Genomic DNA, 18371 nt, shown 5'->3' with positions numbered 1-18371 from the left:
GAGGTGAATTCCAAAGGCGGGACCATTTTGATCCAAAGAATTCAAAAAGGTAGAGGCAGCGTGTCTTGAATCAACAAATGTCCCATCATCCAGGTACCAAAGCTGTGTGATTATACCTGGAACATCACCAATATTGTCAAGTAGATTTGCAAACACCAAGGAAAACAAGAAAGGTCCCAGAAGATCGCCCTGTTGAACACTTGCAGTGGAAGCAATATGATGCTGTCCAAATCTAAGCTCTCCAGCACAATGATAACACCACTGAACCCAAGCGGGTACTTCAGGAAAGTCTTTCTGAACTCGTTGTAAAAAGGACACTCTGTGACACTCATTGAAAGCATTCTTCATATCCACTTTTACACAGCATAGCTCCTTGTCATGGCCACAGTCTTCAAGAATTTTCCGTACACCATGAACTGCTGCCTCCAGGCCGCCTTTGATTCCAACACCTACCTGGCCATAGGGAAGAAAAGTCAGGCAGAGAGGGGCGGATAGCAGAACAGCATAATTTGCTCGCTAATTGGTGTAATACGTCCTCTACTGCAATTGGTCTGAAACCACTAGACTTCTTCCTTGAAGCAGTAAGGGGAGCTCCACAAAGCCATGGAGAAATTCTCCTGTCAAGTTTTCCTGACAGCATCTTGTTCATAAGGTAAGTCAATTGGTCTAGGCAAGCCCCAGCAAATGGAGAGATGGTGCCAGTAATAGCATTGAGAAAGTGTTGCACACGTAATTTTGAACTACCAGGAGAAGTACCTTTTGGAAATGACTTAAGACCGGCTAACACAGCAGCGGTATGGACAACTAGTGGTGGAGGAAGATTGTCTGACCAAGGAGGTAGATCATGGGAGGGATGACGACAATGAAGATCTTCTAGTGTAGAAGTGTCATCATGTGCAGCGCAACCATTTGATCCAAGAATACAAATGGCAGACCCAAACTTGCCCTCCCGAGCATGACTGAGAGCTTTCCGTGCATTTCTTTGACTGCAATCTTGTATTTGGTCTGGACATGACAGGGAAGGGTTTGCATTTGCATCAGCTCTGGCTTCCACCCATAAAGAAACAAGATCATCAGACTGCCATCTCCTTAGTCGAGAGGATATCAAAGAGCTGACAACGCAACGTTTTTTTGTACCGGAAGACTGACAATTTCGTCCATGACAGCTTCAAAAACGCCATTTTCATCAATAACAGTTGAACCCGAAAGAAAATCTGAAGCAGCCTGCATACCTTTCCAGGCTAGATCATTGTCAGACAAGATTACTCGCGGAATAGTACGTTTCATTAGTACAATTCAGATCCACACTTTCAGATGTTGCATAAGGGTTCTGTAACCAAGAAGACAAATGCGGATCCTCCAAACTCTCACAGCAACAAGATTGACCCGTACCGGTTGATCTGCAACAAGTTTTCCACATTTTGTTGTATGCAAAGCCGTAAATACAACAAATATGACGCCTGTGTGAGGTGAAAAAGTCAATTTTGGGAAATGTCTGACGAGAAATATCTTTAGCATTGATATGCTGCCAAAGAGCCTGTTGATTATGAGATCTATAATCACAAACAGAACAGACAGTGAAGATCTCTTCTGTGGAAGCAACTGAAGCGGTTGTAGATGTATCCGTAGCATTGCTGTCTGATAGTGATGTCACCCATTTATCGGCACGACCCGGATTAGCATTTCACCGCAACGTAGAATCAAAATGGCAATCCAAGCAAGAACTAGAAACCAACACATACCCACTCCGACTGAATTGAAATCAACGTAAACAGAGTTTCTCGTCATCCTAAAGTTCCTCCTACTCTTCTTCTGAATGAAACACAATTTTGCTGGGAGAGCATGGACAACGCAGCTTATGACTGACGCAAAGCCACTAATCCAAGAGCGATACACTTTCAAGTAGGTGCCCATTGTCACGTCTCAGAATGCCCAGATGACTTATCGTTCCATGCAATTGCGAGAATAGACAGAAGATATGAGCACAACAAGATCAGCTGTTTGTCGTACTATATCCGGGGTCTATATATACACCGTATTACCTCGCTTAGAAGGGCATACTCTTATAGGTGAGGTTGAGCAGAAATTGTGTTCACGACACTCTACAACTGTAAGGGCATGCCCGTATAAGTGAGGTAGCCTCGAACACCCGGACCTCAAAACGTCAGCGCTTCCGCAGTTTAGCAATTTACCACATGGTGTTGGAGGAGTTGGAGGTTGCTGAAACAGAAACTGAAAGTACAGAAAGGCTAGAATTTTGTATACGGTGAAGAGAAAGGTTTCTGCAATAGAAAAGTACAATGAGTACAAAGGGAACCTATCAAGAGCAGCAAGAGACAGCGGCGTACCGCGAAGTAATCTTCAGCAACGGGACGAATTCTCGTCGATGCGTGAGGAGCGTCAAGTTTCTGTCAGGAAGAGTCGCAGGTTGTCTCAAGACAAAAAATATCTCAAAGTCAGAGGTCATTTTCCAGAATTAGAAGCAGCATTAGTGGAATGGCTTTCAGATATATGCAAAGATGGGATAACCGTACATGGTGAGTTTATCAAAGCACAGGCAAAAAAGCTGTTCAAAGAAGTGTACCCAGATGAAGATGTTGAGAATTTCAAGGCTTCGAATGGCTGGCTGCAAAAGTTTACGGTTAGACATAATATTACATTTAGATGTGTCACTTCTCAAGGACAGAAGATCCCTTCAAATGCAAAACTTCTAGCTGAACATTTCTTTTCTTTTCTCCGGGTCAAGCTTCACAAGAATAACATAACTGATGTCAAGAACATTACCAACATGGACAAACCCCCACTATGATTTGATTTGCCAAACACAAAAACTAATGATTTTCGTGGGGTAAAGACCATTAAGTCTAAAACCACAGGCCACAAAAAATTGCACCATACTGTTGTTCTTTGTGCAATGAAAGATGGCAGAAAACTGAAACCAATGATAATTTTCAAGAACTCAAAGAATGTACCAAAAGACAAATTTCCTAACAATGTCATTATACAAGTGGCAAAGGGTGGGTCCATGACAAGCGAGCTTATGAATACGTGGAAAAGAGAGGTATGGGGTGCTCGTGCAGGTGCAATATGGAAGCCTCCCTCTTGTTTGGTGTATGACAGTGTTAGCAGCCATACCAGGAAGACTACTATTGCTTCATTTAAACGACACTACAACACCACAGTGGCAGTGATTCCAGGAGGAATGACTCCTCTACTTCAACCAGCTGACAGCCATTGGAATAAAACTTTCAAGTAAGCAATGAAACACGGATGGCTTGAGCGGCTACAATCCGGAGAAGTTGAATATACAAAGTCAGGAAACAGAAAACAAGCATCTTACAGCCTTGTTGCGGAATGGGTATCAGAATCTTGGAATGAAGGACCAGAAGACATGATATCACGTTCATTCCTTGAGTGTGGACTCTTTCATTTGAGAGGTCATGGACTAGAAGAACTCCACAGTAAATTGCGCTCTGTGCTGGAAGAAAAGGTTAATGCAGAAGAAGAAGACTCTCATACAGGCATTACAGATGAGGAAGATGGCAGTGAGGAAGAGCGCAGTGAGGAAGAACGCAGTGATGAAGACAGGGATGAAAATTAGGATGAAGAAGCTTTATAATATGAAGACAGTCATTAGATAATAGATGCATAGAACGGTTGCATGCTTGCTTAGCTGTTTTAGGTAGTAGACGTGGATCAGTATTTGCTTTGTGTGCATGCTTGTTACCAGGATACCACAACAGCTTCTTCCTTCGCCTGAGAGGGCATGCCCTTATACCTCAAGGTATAAGGGCAGTCTGCTCAACCTTGCGCTATAAGAGCATGCTCTTTTAAGCGAGGTAATACGGTATATATATATATATATATTATACAGTGTTCTCCCCAGGCATCTCAAGACATGGCAGCCCATGCATGGCTAAATTTTACAAGGACACGCCCATTCCTGCCATCCCTTGGCTAACGCCACCACGCCTTGACTTATGCCTGCCATGCCTTACTATCTATGTAGACAAGTGGCTTGGGTTTTTGTTTGTATAAATAAAACACCTGTTGTTGTTGTGGAAAGTCCAAAATCAACGTCACATATATAGAGATTGCTATGTCCAAAATATAGTTATGACCAACGTCATTTGGTGGCGTATTCGCCCACATTCCAATCCGTATGCGAGTCATGCCCTCGGCAGCCGTTTGTGCCGTGAAGTCGTTATTGGTGTGTTGAGAAAATACAAAGTTGCAAGACAAAGTACATCAATGTGTTGAATTGTGTTGTTGAAGTGATAGCCCAATTTCTCTTCTTCTAGTGGCGTTTTTGGAACCTATGGAAGCTGATCTGGGAGGCATTACCCTACACAGAATGTAAGACAATGCACCGATTACAGATGCCAAAACGCGCTTGAATGGCATTGGCCGAAAGCCAAAGTTAGCAAAAGCATTGCTCAGGTTAGTGTAAACACGTTCGCAGTTTTGAAAAACTTGTAAATCCCAGCGAGCATGCTGATACACTGCACACGTCTCTAGCGTTGATATCAGCATGAAAAATTGTCACCGACTGCTTAGTGAACTTGTCTACTGGTGCTAAGTTACTAACTAAAGCTATTACAATCAATTTTATGATTGTATTGGCTTGGAAAATATTGGTAGGCGCAGGCTTTCAACATGTATGCAGATTAAGAAGTAGCCTGAATGAAAAGCGGGTTAATGATAGCTTGCTTGTGTTGTACTCTGTCCACGCAGAGAAATGTTGTACAGCTAATATTTTAGACCAAACACAAGCACTCTATGTTGCTCTAGCACTGCACCACAAAGCCAGCAAACCCCACTCAGATGGCCACGCCCACGTTTAAACAACCACATCCACAAGTCCATATAGCCAACGCCTACCCCCCACGCATTTGAGGTATTCTGGGAATATATATATATATATATATATATATATATATATATATATATATATATATATAGCCTGCCTCTCCTCAATTAAATTTTTAACATAAATCAACTAAGAAAAATAAATTATGCAGGTATTGACTTCAATACAGGAAGTAGCTGTTTACTGTGATAAACTAGATTTCTAATTGTTTAATTAAGGTTAATTTAGTAGTCTGGTAATAATAAAATTAATGTATTACCACATTATCACATTACTGCCAATATATCAATTTACACTTTTCAATGCACATACTTGTATAAGAACAGATGTAACAAAACTACTTTAAAAAGTTTGTGATGCACAAATTACCCGGCGTCTGCAGATCTCCAGTAAAACATACACGTTCTCACTATCTTCAAAGTAGCCATGAAATCCAACTACATGCTGGTGATTTAGAGAGCGATGAATTGATATCTCCATTGACATCTAGTATAACACATAGCCAGACATCACCACAAAATTAAATAAAATATCATGGTCTACACAAGTCTGTCAAAAGTCATAACCCGTAAAATATCTCACTCAAACACGCAGTATTCAACTACATCTAAATATATTTGCAACCACCTACAGAAACTATCGGAAATTTCTGAAACAGCATCCAGCCAAAAGATTGCCCAGTGGGCAATATTTTAAAAACTGTTCTCATTTACAGCCCATGAGTCACTAACAAGAATCAAGATTGTGGTGTGTGATTTGACGTCACTGCCCAAAGTTGGTCGATATTCAGAGGCTGTATTAGTAACGTGCGTTACTACCGTGTACGTACAGGTTTGGCAACCAGGCAGCGGTCTTACACTGTGGATTTAAGAAGAAACCTCTAAAGAAACGCCTGACAAGAAGTGTAAGAGTTTTCAAGTCTGGTTGCACTCCTAAGTTTATAAGTATGCAGGACATTGCTTACTCTGTGGTACTCAATTCAATTCTGCCAATTTCCACAGTTTCCTACAAACTGCCCCGGTGGTTATTGAGAACAGATTTTCTTCTCTAAAAATTCTGTTTTCCGTATTGTTGCCCTGGACACCGCTTTCAAAATTCCCAATACTAGGATTTCACGTTGGTCAACCATCTGAGCTTGGCAGTCACCTGGGTTAGATCAATTTATGACATCCAAAATCTAACTATCGGCATTAATTTTTTAACTAGAAATGTTGCTGACAGTAAAATACACGTATAAGTTTTTCAGATATTTTATTCAACGTACGTCTTAATGGTTACAACAAGCGTAGTTCTTGTGATGTCACAAGGAAATAGAAGTTACACACGTCAACTGGAATGAAAGCTTTTCCAGCATTGACTCAGCGAGTATAAGTTGCATTGCAGCAAGGCGTTGTTAGCACAAGGTTTCAATTCTCTAATGCAAAAATAACAAGCGGAAAGATTGCAGAGCTGACGGCTAGGAGTCAGCAAAAAGATCAAAGTTCAACTAAAAACAGTGACATGCATAATGATGGGTAAATTCACAATTTAGACCAGTAAGCATAATTGCAATCTCCTGGCTCTCGTTTTCTGCTAGTTTAAATTGGGAAGCATCTCTGCATGTTGTAAATCAAACGTAGCTGTACACCAGGAAGGCGAATCGCTATCAGATACGGTTTCGTTTTGTGGTGAGTATTAGAGGAAGCAGCCTAAATGCAACTATTTCCTCTTTCAACGGGGTTTGCCCTCAACCTCAATGTACGTCTGTTCTTTCGTGATGTTACTAAGCACGTGACCGGAAACTCTGTGAACAGCGTAGCTCTTGTTAAAACAATAAAACCTTGTGTTGTGGCTGCTTCCTCTAATACTCATCGTGAAACAGAACAGTACCTGATAGCAAGTTGTGTTCCTTGTGTATAGCTACGTTTGATTCACGACTTCCTGGAGATGCTTCCCAAACTAGCAGAAAACGAGAGCCAGGAGAGTACAATCATGGTTACTGGTCTAAATTGTGAATTCACTCATTGTTTGAACTGAACGTCACCGTTTTTAGTTGGACTTAATTTGAGAAGGTAAGCATTTATCACTTTTTGCCGTTGGCTCTGCAATCTCTCCGCTTGCTATTTCTTCTTCAAAAGAATTGAAACCTTGTACTGACAACGACTTGCGGCAATGCAAACTTATGCTCACGGATTCAATGCTAGAAAAGCTTGCACTATGCCGACGTTCCAGTTCATTTGATGTTCATTCCAGTTGACGTGTGTAACTTCGGTTCCCCTTGTAACATCACAAGAACTACACCTCAAATTCACCGGAAGACGGCAACTAGTCAATGACCATGCTTGTCAAAAAATCTGAAAAAATTCATAAGTGTATTTTACTGTCAGAGCATGCAACGTTCTTGAGAAAAAAATAAATGGAAATATTTAGCGTGGCAGCATCTCTTAATTAATTAACTGTAGGTTGTTAAATCTAACACTTATATAAACTTAATGTAAATAAGTAAAGCTAAGCAATTGAGATCATAAATAGAGTGCTACAAGCAGTTATAAATTTAAAGCAAACCTCGGTCCTGCATGTCAATGACAAATGTTAAATAGATAAGAACACTCTATGCCAATCTCTGACTAGCCCACCAATATCCATGTATCCTAGATTTCAAAATGACGTACAGCTATGTCAAGTGGATAGTAACCTAATGTTCTTGTACATTCCTTGTGCATATGAGACCACCAGACTATGTCTACGCATACAGAACGAGTTGCTTGGTCACATGCAACCACGGTGGTCGTACATGGATGTTCATGTTTCTTTAATTTCCTTGAGCAAGAAACTCACACATGCACAATTGCCTAGCTCTTTCGAATCAGGAGTATAAATGTGTACCTGCATGATCAGTGATTGGGGTGACGAAGGTCCCCCGACTGCAACCAAGTCCATCAGACACTAAGGTCTCAGTGAATCTTTGGGTGCTGACACCATGCGCAGTTGTTGTCACAGTCGAGGCTCTTGTGAGTACGTACCTGGTCAGGCTCTAGGAAATTGCTTAGCACGGCCCATAGCTCCTGTGTAGTGCACAGGAACCCATGCATGATGCAACCATCTGGCTGGAGGGCATGACCATCTAACGGCAGCATGCATCTCATCAATTTTTGCCATTTCCATTTTGGTTTGAATTCTCTATAGTAACTGATTTGGTTGTCAGCTGGGCAAAAGCCATTCTTCTCCTTATTTTAGCTAGGCTCTACTTGTATAATTTACCACAAAATAGTTTCGCAGCCATTTTCCACATGTACAGAACAGTTTCAAAAACCAGTTGAAGTCTTGTAAGCAAACAGTGTATTCCAAAATATATTTATCATTTACATTCCGTTCTACTGTAAAAGTAGTAGAATTACTACTGTTTGGTTCCCCATAAGTGTGAACTTTGAAAATCACCAATATCTCCGCTGTTTTTGGACTCTCTGGATGATCTCCCTATCATTAGAAACCACTAGGTTTGGCATTTCTGTTTATCAAATTATCTAAGCCCTTCCTACAAATGAAACGGAAGAATAATACTTGTGCATATCAAAGACAAACAGGTGGAGCAATGGTTATTATCCAATTATGTTATAAGACCAACTGATCAGCAACTGGAACCATTTAAGATAATTGGTGTGACATGATCCAACTGGAGCAGGTCTTGGTGCCCTAATGAGCACTTCTGGTGTGACCTCTACTTCATTATTCACTTCCGAGTTCACCCTTAGGGGGGGAGCGGGGAGAGTGGAATAGACAGTAGCTATGGTATGGGGACCTCCAGGATATATTGTTGTTATTGCCCCAGGGGAGTGGCAGATAATTCCGAGATAATTACCACTGCAAACCTGAGGTATTTATCAAGGTATGAGCTGCCACTCTCCCCAAGGCAAGAGGCATAATAACAATGATATTCGAGACTAGCCCATACCATAAGTGATTCCATTTTGAGCGTTCAAATTAGAGTTGTGGGTACTAAATGTTCCTTCTTATTTGGCATTCAACAGTGACGGTTGACTCAACCTGCATGTTTTGTCAGTAACCGTTTACTGTTAGTTAGATGTAGTCTAGTGCATTTACTGTTTAGTAGCTCATTAGAGGCATATCAAATCATCTGCGTGTTAGTGAAACCAGTGGTGTTGTGCTGTTGATCATAGCAATGGAAGGGTATACATGTTTCCTTGTGACAGCAGGAGGGTATCAGCGCATTCCAGCTGTATTGAACAATGAGAGTTGTCAAAAACCATGTGACATGATACAATAATGTTATGTCAGTTTCATATTGTAGGAGGTCTGTATTCTGCAAATGCTAATCACGTGACCAGCAATGTCATGTCAATTCTAAATCTGTAACGGTTTCAACCACCCACTGCAAACTTTTCAACTGCATTTTTACTGGACTGTGCAAAATATTTAGTATGAGCAAGCAAAACAGGAAGAAATGACACTTAGCTAAACATAATGACACGCGTCAGCGTATCAAATTATTTATAATAACAGCCCCAACTCTTAATTAAGTAAACAACGTAATTAATCAAGGAACACAAATATCCGGGAACAGCCGGGACTTTGCGCTAATGTGAGCCAGTATAGTCCCACCTACCACCCTGTCAAAATTTATTGTCCAACACTGCAACGCGAAACGATCTCATTCACATTCTAACCTTCTCTCGTTGATGTGGCTTGACTAAAAGACTCTTTGGCACGATCTTTCCGGCGAACACATCCTTCGTCTTCACGTCGGTCAGTTCGTAGCAACGAGCAAAGCCGCCCTTTCCAATCAAAAGAGAGTAGGTAAAACATAAAATAATAAGTCAATTTAGCCCAACAGATGGGCTGCATCCCACTCACTTTGCCGAGAAATTTTCCTTTATAGTATCGGCGTCCACTATCCGGATCTACAACCACTTCTTTCTCTTCCTGTAAAGTGCTGGCTCTAATTTTCGACGACATGGAGTATACCAGCGATTCTTCGCAGCGAGTAAACTATACCTCGATTGTAGCGAAACTGATTCAAAATGAGCGGTTCAAATTTTTGACCAATCAGCGATCACAATGGGTAATTCTCGATTGAATCCAATATGTGCAATCCCGGATAAGATTGAGTAACACGTGCCACGTGATGCTTGCAGAGCGCAAACGAAAAGAGAAATGGAGCCACGATCCCAGGAATACACAGTGGACGCGTGGTGCGTGCTGTTCCAGCTTCTGTGTTTGTGTGGGTGTAGTTGTGTGTGACAGATCTGTCCATCTGTCTGTCACGTTCTGTCTTTTTCATATCATGTTTTTATGCGTGTGACTGTGTAGATGTCTGTTTGTAATCAATACCTTTTTATAAAGCAGAACCATTACAAAAGTAGGTAAATTTGCAATCACGTGCTTTGAGAGTCGGGGGGGGGAAGGGAATGACTGTCTGTCTGTTTCGTTGGTCAGTCATGGGGCGCGTTTGATTGGGCTCTTCCAGAAGAGGCTCCGTGTGCACGCCCCTCTTCCAACTTCTGCCGCTATAGTCGAAAGAGGCAACTCTGCGCTGGTAGGTTGGAAGAGGGGCGTGTCTTTCAGACTATGGAAGAGGCAGGAAGAGCCCAATCGAACGTAGCCTCGCCCAAGACGCAGTGTGGATTGTAGCCTCGTACTAGGCCCTCTTGCGTGGCCGGAGAAGAGGGCCTGGTACACGTTGTATTCGCATGCGCGCATAAATTAGAAGGAAATCGTGGTAATTATGTACCCATGCGGACCGGACATTGTTTAGAATCTCGAGCCAATAGTGTCGTGCGCAACTGTCGAACAGACAGCCAAACATCTTCCGTGCATGGATGAAGCCCTAGATGTAGACCCAAGGTCAAGTGATCCAACTAGACGATTTTAGACCTTGTTTTGTGGCAGTGTTGAGTTCTTTGTCTAGTTGTACTGCAGTCAGGCTGTTTACCGTGTTTGCTTAGCGAGAAGGACTGCAGCAGAAGTTGCAGCTTATTTTGGGAATTTCTATTTGTACAACAGATGGCAGATTTTACTCCGTCCATTCGATCAATGTAGCAGAAAATTGAGGGTGCAGGCATATGACAGCCAGGACTGGTATCTAAGTCAAAAAAAGTGGACAAAGAACATCACCTAGTGCGCGTTTGATTGGGCTCTTCCAGAAGAGGCTCCGTGTGCACACCGTACGCTCTTTCAACTTCTATAGTTCTGCCGTTAGAGTTGAAAGAGCCAACTCTACCAACTCTGCTGCTCGTTGGAAGAGGCTTTTCTGGAAGAGGATGAGAGAGCCCAATCGAACGCGCCTTTGTATCCGTACGTATTTGCACTCGACACAATCAGCTCGAGATTCTAAACAACGTCAGTTCCGCATGCGTGCAGACATTACCACGATTTCCTTCTAATTTATGCACGCATACGAATACTACGTGTACCAGGCCCTCTTCTCTGGGTGCACAAGAGGGCCTGGGTACGAGGATATGTGGATTGCAGCCCCGGATGCGCTTCCATCACCACTATCTCTGGTATGGTACCGCCTTTCTGGGCGGGAGTAAGTATGTAATCAAATTCTTCAGCGCGTATCATACTAATGTTATTAGCTAGGAACTGAGGTTTTGATTGGACTTTGACATTGTTCTAGCCTCTGTACTTTTTTATATTGCCGCTGTCAAGTGTTGGTAAGAGAGCAGCTACGTTAGAGAGCGTAGCAGGGAAATGGAAGATCAGAAATGGCACTTGCAGTGCATCATACGCCTTTGAACATGTACACAGGTTCTCAGTTGAAGCTGCAATGCGTCATATGCCTCTACTGCAGTGTATTGGACTGCTGCCTACGTACTGCACGCTAATTAGTGAAGATCCCAGACGACAGTCGTTTCCTGTAATCTACTATGCCGACAAAGTACACTTGTAACTGACACTAGTCATGTCCTTAGGGACATGATTAACGCTGACCGCAAGGGGCGGTACCATACCAGATGTAGTGGTAATGGAAGCGCATTGGGAGGGGGCTGCAATCCACACTGCGTCTGGGGCGAGGCTAAATCGAATGCGCTCTTGATCTGCTTTTTTATCAGTCAGTCTGTCTCGTGCATATATTTGAAAACTAACACGAGAATACTGTAGTTGCTACACTTGAACTGGTATTAAATACTTAGGATCATTAGACTGGTATAGTGCACATGCACATGAAATGCAGCATTTGCAAGAGACATGGAGTTGAAGGAAGCAGACAAAGATATGTGTCTGTCATGTCTTTGTACGTCTTTTAAAGGTGCCCACTCACGATTCACCGGGCAAGCACAGACACACACACACACACACACACACACACACACACACAACTTGAAAACGTGCCACATTTTCAAGTTGTGTCATAACGAAGCAGAGCAAGTGAACATCGTAGGGTGTACCATGTTCTATGACATACAGTCTTTATTCCTGGTGCAAAGAGAAAGACGAATCGCGTTCTTGTCTGCCACGGCAGTTTTGCTCGACATTTTGAGAAAGCTAACGACAAGTCTGTTAGGTTCTTTATTCACACATTTACCATCTTGAAATAGCTTGCTGTTGAACGACAAATCGCCTTAGCTAACGATCGTTTTCTTGTTGTACGTGTCCCAGAAATGGGTAGAAACCAGAGCATTATCGTACTAACATGATGGCATCCGAAACTCGGAGTGTGAAAATAGCCATGGAGAGGTGCCGGATGCCACTGACAATGCGGATCGTGCATCATGCATGATAGTACTAGCCTCGAAGTTCCAGACCCATTTTCGAGTCACGTGCAACAAGAAAAAAGATTGAGAAATTGCTTTGTTGTTTAACAGCAAGCTATCTCAAACTGGTAAATGGTAAATGTGTGGCTAAAGGCACTATTTCAAGTTTTTGTTGGTGTGTCTGCATGTGCGCGTGATATTGTGAGCGGGCACCTTTAATTTTTGGTTTAGCTGTTTGTCTGTATATTTGTTGCTTCTTATGATGAGTAACTTATGTGTGTCTGCATGTCTTTGTGTTTAATTGTTTGTCAACATTTTTATTGTTTGCTGCACAGACAAGTCAAAGTTTGGGTACCGCATGCTTGAGAAAATGGGATGGAAAGAAGGGAAGGGTCTAGGACTACAAGAAGATGGATCTGTTGCTGTAGTAACGGTGAAGAAGAAAACAACTAATCTTGGTAAGATTTTTCTGATTTTTAAATCAGAATAACGTAATTGTTAAATAGTTGATGTGTTCACACCGACATCTAGACTAACTATGATTAGGCTAACTATGATTAGGCCAACATTAGCGAAAGCTTGTTCACACCGCTAACTATGATTAGTAAGTCACGTGGGCACATGAGTGTAATTAGCCTCGACAATTTGTCCGCCATATCCGGCAAGAATTTGCGTGAATTGTCTTGACGAATCAATTGTGTTAGGTTTTGAAGAGGAAAACATTTGTTTGCTTTCGCTGGCAGCTCCTTCAGGGACGGCAGAAAGTTGTCACAGGTACGGAGGACACATCTGCGTGCGCTTCCCTACATGTCGCCATGTTGTTGCTGCGTTGTATGTTTAATTGGATATTACAGGTCTTGCATAACGTGCTCAGTGTGAATCAGCCTTTAGAGCACACACTAATTAAGGGGTAGTCACAGAATAACAACAAATGGTCTATGTAGTCGTAGACTTTGCCTTAGTGTGGTATCTTTGCATGCAAAATTTAACTATTGCTTAATTAATAACAATGACAAGCAATACCTATGTAAGACCAAGCAGGGTAATAAAATTGTGCTATGCACGTCGCATGTGTAACAAGAATTAAGTTATATTGAAAGAATGTCAAATCGGATATTCAACTTGTTTTCTTGTGTAGATTTTACTGTTACTGATGGAATGAATTTTGATTAACTTAATTAAGCACAAATTGAGCTACAGCAATGCAGTGTCATGTTGTTTTCAGACTTGTTTTTCTAGTAACTTTAACCTTAGTTATATCTATATGTTGTGTTGTGTTGCGAAGGAGTTGGCGCAAAGCATAAACATGAAGACAATTGGTTGGAAAATCAAGCTGCCTTTGATGACCTGCTGGCTACGCTGAACACTTCATCAACCACAGGTGTAAACAATGTTAGAATTCAATTAGAGATCAACACTGAATTTACTGGGGATATTCCCAGAGAGATTCAGGGGCTTTCTGGGGCATGTAGTGCATTTGATGTGTTGTTTTCAACATGCCAACTGAACAACATCTTTGGATTGCATGTTTATACTACTGTAAACCAAGAAATTTTTGGTGCTGATTTATTTTTGGTAATTTATTTTCGGTAATTTCGGTATGACTTATACTTATGAGGTACCGAAATAAATCTCTACCTAAATTTGTGGAGCCAGCAACAATGTCCGGGAACATGGTACCGTTGTATACGGGACTTTATATTCTAACTTGGATGAAAAGTGCCTTGAGGCTGCTTGCAGCCTATGCAAGTCAGCGTACCTCGCCATACTTGCACGCAGTTTAGAGCTGTATTGCCGATACTGTAAACAAATTCTTTTGCTCTAGCTTGCTGCGGTGCATACCGCCGCGTCAATTTCTGTCTTCTCAAGTTGGGGTAGGTCAGGGTCTGGATGTGTGGCAGTTCTTGGTATTGGTAACTCGCTTCTTAGAGTTGGATTTGCCTTCCCTAGCCTTTTCAGAAGGCTTGTCATCCTGCACACTTGCTAGAGCTGGGCAATTTAACAACACGCATGTAATATGTAGTAGCATGCGCACTCACACTCACCTACTACAGTATTTCCCGTGCAGTTATCTGGTTGGGGCAACCAAATATCCAACTCAGTCAACCAATTATCTGATTGGGGCAACCAATTATCCGCTTCAGACAACCAATTATCTGGTTGGAGCAACCAATTATCTGACTCAGCCAATCAATTATCCGATTGGGACAACCAATTATCCGACTCGTGGTTTAATTAGGAGCAGTGTAGTTATAGAAGCGCTGTTTAGAGGGATAATATAAAGCGCATACTACGGATGTTGTCGCCGTTGCTGCTGCACCAGTAAACAGAGCAATCCTTGTTTTTGCTATCAATTAAATTAATTGAGGAGGAAAAGCCATCAGTAATTCTCTGGTAATTAGTTATCGCCGCGGATTACCACACAGAGAAATTGCGGCGCAGTTGCAGTTGTTGCAGCGAGGGTCACAACAAGACGGCAATTTCTGTTAGATTTGTGTCCTGATGCACTAGAGGATGTAACAGGTGCTTTATGCCTCAACACGCTTTTTAGCTAGCATGTACTCACCGCTAAAGCTGCACATGCAAGCAAGATTAGAGAGGATTATCTCAGGATATGTACTGTAGAACTCAGCAGAATTAATTACAACCACGGTATCAAACACACGTTGGTAAAGTACATGTTACATCTAGCTAAGTAGCTCTAGATTCTCCAGCTCATGATTGCTAGTGAATTTGTTTCAGATTCTGAGAATCGGATTATAAGGGTGTGAAGCTGAGAGTGTTGGTGGTGCAATGGTCCTTTCTCTCAAGTCAATGAGATTCAATGAGATTGATGCGAAAAGAAAGACAGCAGAGCTGTTCAGTTGTGTGGCGCTGCAGCTGGATCATCACATTCGCATGTGTAATAGCTTGTCCTAGCGTTTCCCACCATTCTATCAATCTGCATAAGAGAGAGTTTTGACTGTGACCCAAAGCACTGAGCAACTAAGCAACGACACAAGATGAAAGTGTCATTCGAGAAGTGTACTGGTTGCCCAGAGCGAGATCGGATAATTGGTAGCCCCAATCGGATAATTGGTTCCCCAACCGGATAATTGGTTGCCCCAATCGGATAGTTGGGTGGGAAATACTATAGTAACGTCAAATTTGTGATGTCGGCATTTATCTACTACTAGTAGTACAGGAACTGCTGTGCTGTACACACCAGCTGTGCTGAGCACAATTGCGTAATGTCTACTTGCTCGCTACTCTAGAGATATTCTGTGCATCGACATAGGAGTTTCAAGCATTCGACGACTTCAATGTACCGAAATTTGATCACTACCGAAATGGAATATTCAGGAGGTATCAGAAATTTTACACTATTGAATATTTCTTGGTTTACAGTATTCAAACATGGATTTGTTTTCGTCTTGCGTGTCTGTAGCATCCGCACTTACATACGTACAGGCATGACAAGCATTGGTTGATGTAATTACATCGGTTTTAATGACGTCCATAAATGCATTTTGGTCAAATGATGGAAGAAACTTGGTTCTATCCATTATGTCAGCATGTCAGGTTGCCCCAGTTTGTTCGACTCAGGCAGCATATTTTTACATGGTGACAAGCATTAGCCATTTTAGATTTTGTATGTTATGTTGGCTGGTATTTTATTGTACTTGTCAAGTTGGTTACTACAATAAATAAAAGCACATTGTGGTTCAACCGTCAGTGTACACACACACACACACACACACACACACACACACACACACACACACACACACACACACTATTCTGTGATCGTTGCTTGTAGTCAAGTTGACGACTTTCCTTCCCTCTGTCACGATCAAACTCGTGTAAGTGATTGAGACATTGTGAAAAAGAGTTCTGCAAATGAAGAGATTAAAGTGAATGTCCGGTGTGCCACCTATACACTCACTTTGACAAGGAAACGAGTACCCACTGGTAGACCGACAGTTGGGACGACCAGCAGACGTCGAAATTTGGGGGTTTGAAGGGTGGTCTTTCCCGGTGTGCACGACAATCCTATTCCTGGAAACTCCACTGATCATTGATGGAAAATGGAATTGTTTTGAGTTGACCACGATGACTTCTGCTGCTGGAGTTTGTCTTGGGTTTGAGGGCTTTGCTCCTCTGTTCTTTAATTAACACTCTTTCACTTCAACGGCGTTATTGAGTGACTTTAGACAGGCAAACACACACCTTTAGTGAATTCAGGGTGCCACCATGCTATATCCAGGACACACATGCACGCACACGAGCACACACACACACACAACTAGTGTAGGTTCTTGCTGCAGATTTGCACAGAGTAGGGAATAACAAACACAATCATTGTTTTGAAATAATTTTGTGTACTGATTTGCACGAGACTAGACATTGGATCGATAGTATTCATGCTGTATTCTTGTGCTTTTTCTGGTACATGGGCCACTTTTGTCAGTGCTAAGAAATGGAAAGCCTTTTAGGTTTAAAGCACCACATTTACATATATGCAAAGTAAATATTTCTGTTAGAATAGCAGAAGAAAGCTGTTGAAAGCAGCAGCTAGGTATTATCAGTTTATGTACTAGCGTTGAACGGGGGCCAATAGATGATATGACCATTAATAGATACGACAACTAAAATCTTCTTGCCAGCAATACAAAGTCAGATTATACGTTGAGCACTTGCAATATCATCAACAATTATTGTCTTTGTGAGGAATTAGAAGCAGGACTATCTATTGTTGCAAAATCATGCTTCTACACTCTTAATTATGTTTCTTTAAGTAAATTGTTGTGATTTGATAGCTGTATATTAGGTACACAATTTGATGTTTGTTTGTTAGAAGAAAGGACCGCAAGCAAAGTGTCATTACAGCAGTTGTCATCATCTAGCAGGAAACGGATTCAGTCAGTGTGTTAAGTGTGTTTCAACATGATTTGTATTAATCAGTTGTCTTTGTGATTGCTGAGTAGTTATAAGAGATTTACACAGGGCAAAGACTTGTCGCTTGCATCTTCACATGATGTGGATAGCATACTGGGGAGAAGAAGAGTCAAGGAGATGTCATGTGAATCGGTAAAGGATATTTTTTGTTGTTGTTGAAATGACAGGTAGGAATTCAGACGAGTAAAGAGGCAGTTAGTCAGACAGACAGACAGACAGACAGATATATAGATAAATAGATAAAAAAGATATATATTAATTTTTTTATAGTTTACCCACTAACAGTGAGCAAACAAATCACACATACTCCCACATAACATTGTCAACATTACAGATGGCTAGTCTGTCCAAGATCAGTTTAGCATTTTACCGCCAAAAACTAAAAGAAAGTTGTTTCAGTAAATGCTGGATAGCTTTAGATACCGTTGTCCCTGTAGTTAAAACAGTTCTTCTTGCTATAATTACTAGAGACCGAACTCCCAGTGTCTCTACAGCTAGAGGATAGAAATCACATCCAGCTGCGTTAACTTCATCTTCATACTGTGCAATCAATCTTCTCGGAGTCTCCTCCAGCATCTGCTGCTCGTGGTTGGGTGGCTGATTCTAGGAGATATGATGCCTGTAGGGAATTCCTAACAGTCACATCAAAATATGCAGCTCGGCCCTGCAGGAAGTCAGGATGAAACACATCTCCTGATCTGGCATTGTTGTGGCTGTTGCACCGTTGCTCCTTTTTGCAGTCGTGGTTGTCAACAAGAACTGTGTTGAAAATAACGTCACAAAGTGTGTCATGCCTTTTATTTCTTAGTAAGCCATGACCACAACCCAAGACATGATCTCCATGTGGATCGATGACAGTACCACAAAGA

General features: G+C 41.8%; 2 protein-coding genes across 5 annotated transcripts; one reads left to right on the top strand and one right to left on the bottom strand.

Moving 5' to 3' along the window:
• Positions 1 to 5212: 5212 nt before the first annotated feature.
• Positions 5213 to 9892, bottom strand: LOC134181527 (serine/threonine-protein kinase PLK1-like). The gene is made up of 3 exons (XM_062648801.1): positions 9722 to 9892; positions 9535 to 9642; positions 5213 to 5356 (listed from the first exon to the last, which is right to left on the bottom strand). The coding sequence occupies exons 1-3, from the start codon at positions 9821 to 9823 to the stop codon at positions 5213 to 5215; spliced, it is 354 nt and encodes a 117-aa protein (XP_062504785.1). The 5' UTR covers positions 9824 to 9892.
• A 74-nt stretch (positions 9893 to 9966) lies between these two features.
• LOC134181193 (PIN2/TERF1-interacting telomerase inhibitor 1-like) lies at positions 9967 to 17793 on the top strand. 4 transcript variants are annotated; one of them, XM_062648420.1, is made up of 6 exons: positions 9967 to 10059; positions 12900 to 13022; positions 13850 to 13956; positions 15819 to 15909; positions 17405 to 17465; positions 17532 to 17793. In XM_062648420.1, exons 1-6 carry the CDS (start codon positions 9993 to 9995, stop codon positions 17659 to 17661), a joined length of 579 nt encoding a protein of 192 aa, XP_062504404.1. In that variant the 5' UTR covers positions 9967 to 9992; the 3' UTR covers positions 17662 to 17793. The 4 variants fall into 4 exon arrangements, with proteins under 4 accessions (XP_062504404.1, XP_062504403.1, XP_062504406.1 ...); XM_062648419.1 differs by having other exon boundaries at positions 17402 to 17465; XM_062648422.1 differs by lacking the exon at positions 15819 to 15909 and having other exon boundaries at positions 13850 to 13945.
• Positions 17794 to 18371: the final 578 nt, after the last annotated feature.

Source organism: Corticium candelabrum, chromosome 6, assembly GCF_963422355.1.
Source record: "Corticium candelabrum chromosome 6, ooCorCand1.1, whole genome shotgun sequence".
NCBI lineage: Eukaryota > Metazoa > Porifera > Homoscleromorpha > Homosclerophorida > Plakinidae > Corticium > Corticium candelabrum.
The sequence above is the reverse complement of the archived record's forward strand: the minus strand, read 5'-3'. Positions and strand labels throughout refer to the sequence as shown.

What these genes read in the sequence shown, in the direction of transcription:
- LOC134181527 (XM_062648801.1), bottom strand. Translation starts at nt 9,823, where the DNA reads ATGTCGTCGAAAATTAGAGCCAGCACTTTACAGGAAGAGAAAGAAGTG. An exon ending in AAGGAAAATTTCTCGGCAAA is followed by an intron (nt 9,643 to 9,721) that starts GTGAGTGGGATG and finishes TTGATTGGAAAG; the next exon opens with GGCGGCTTTGCTCGTTGCTA. An exon ending in AGCCACATCAACGAGAGAAG is followed by an intron (nt 5,357 to 9,534) that starts GTTAGAATGTGA and finishes GTGTTATACTAG; the next exon opens with ATGTCAATGGAGATATCAAT.
- LOC134181193 (XM_062648419.1), top strand. Translation starts at nt 9,993, where the DNA reads ATGCTTGCAGAGCGCAAACGAAAAGAGAAATGGAGCCACGATCCCAGG. An exon ending in CAACCACAGGTGTAAACAAT is followed by an intron (nt 13,957 to 15,818) that starts GTTAGAATTCAA and finishes TCGCTACTCTAG; the next exon opens with AGATATTCTGTGCATCGACA. An exon ending in CGAAATGGAATATTCAGGAG is followed by an intron (nt 15,910 to 17,401) that starts GTATCAGAAATT and finishes TTTGTTTGTTAG; the next exon opens with AAGAAAGGACCGCAAGCAAA.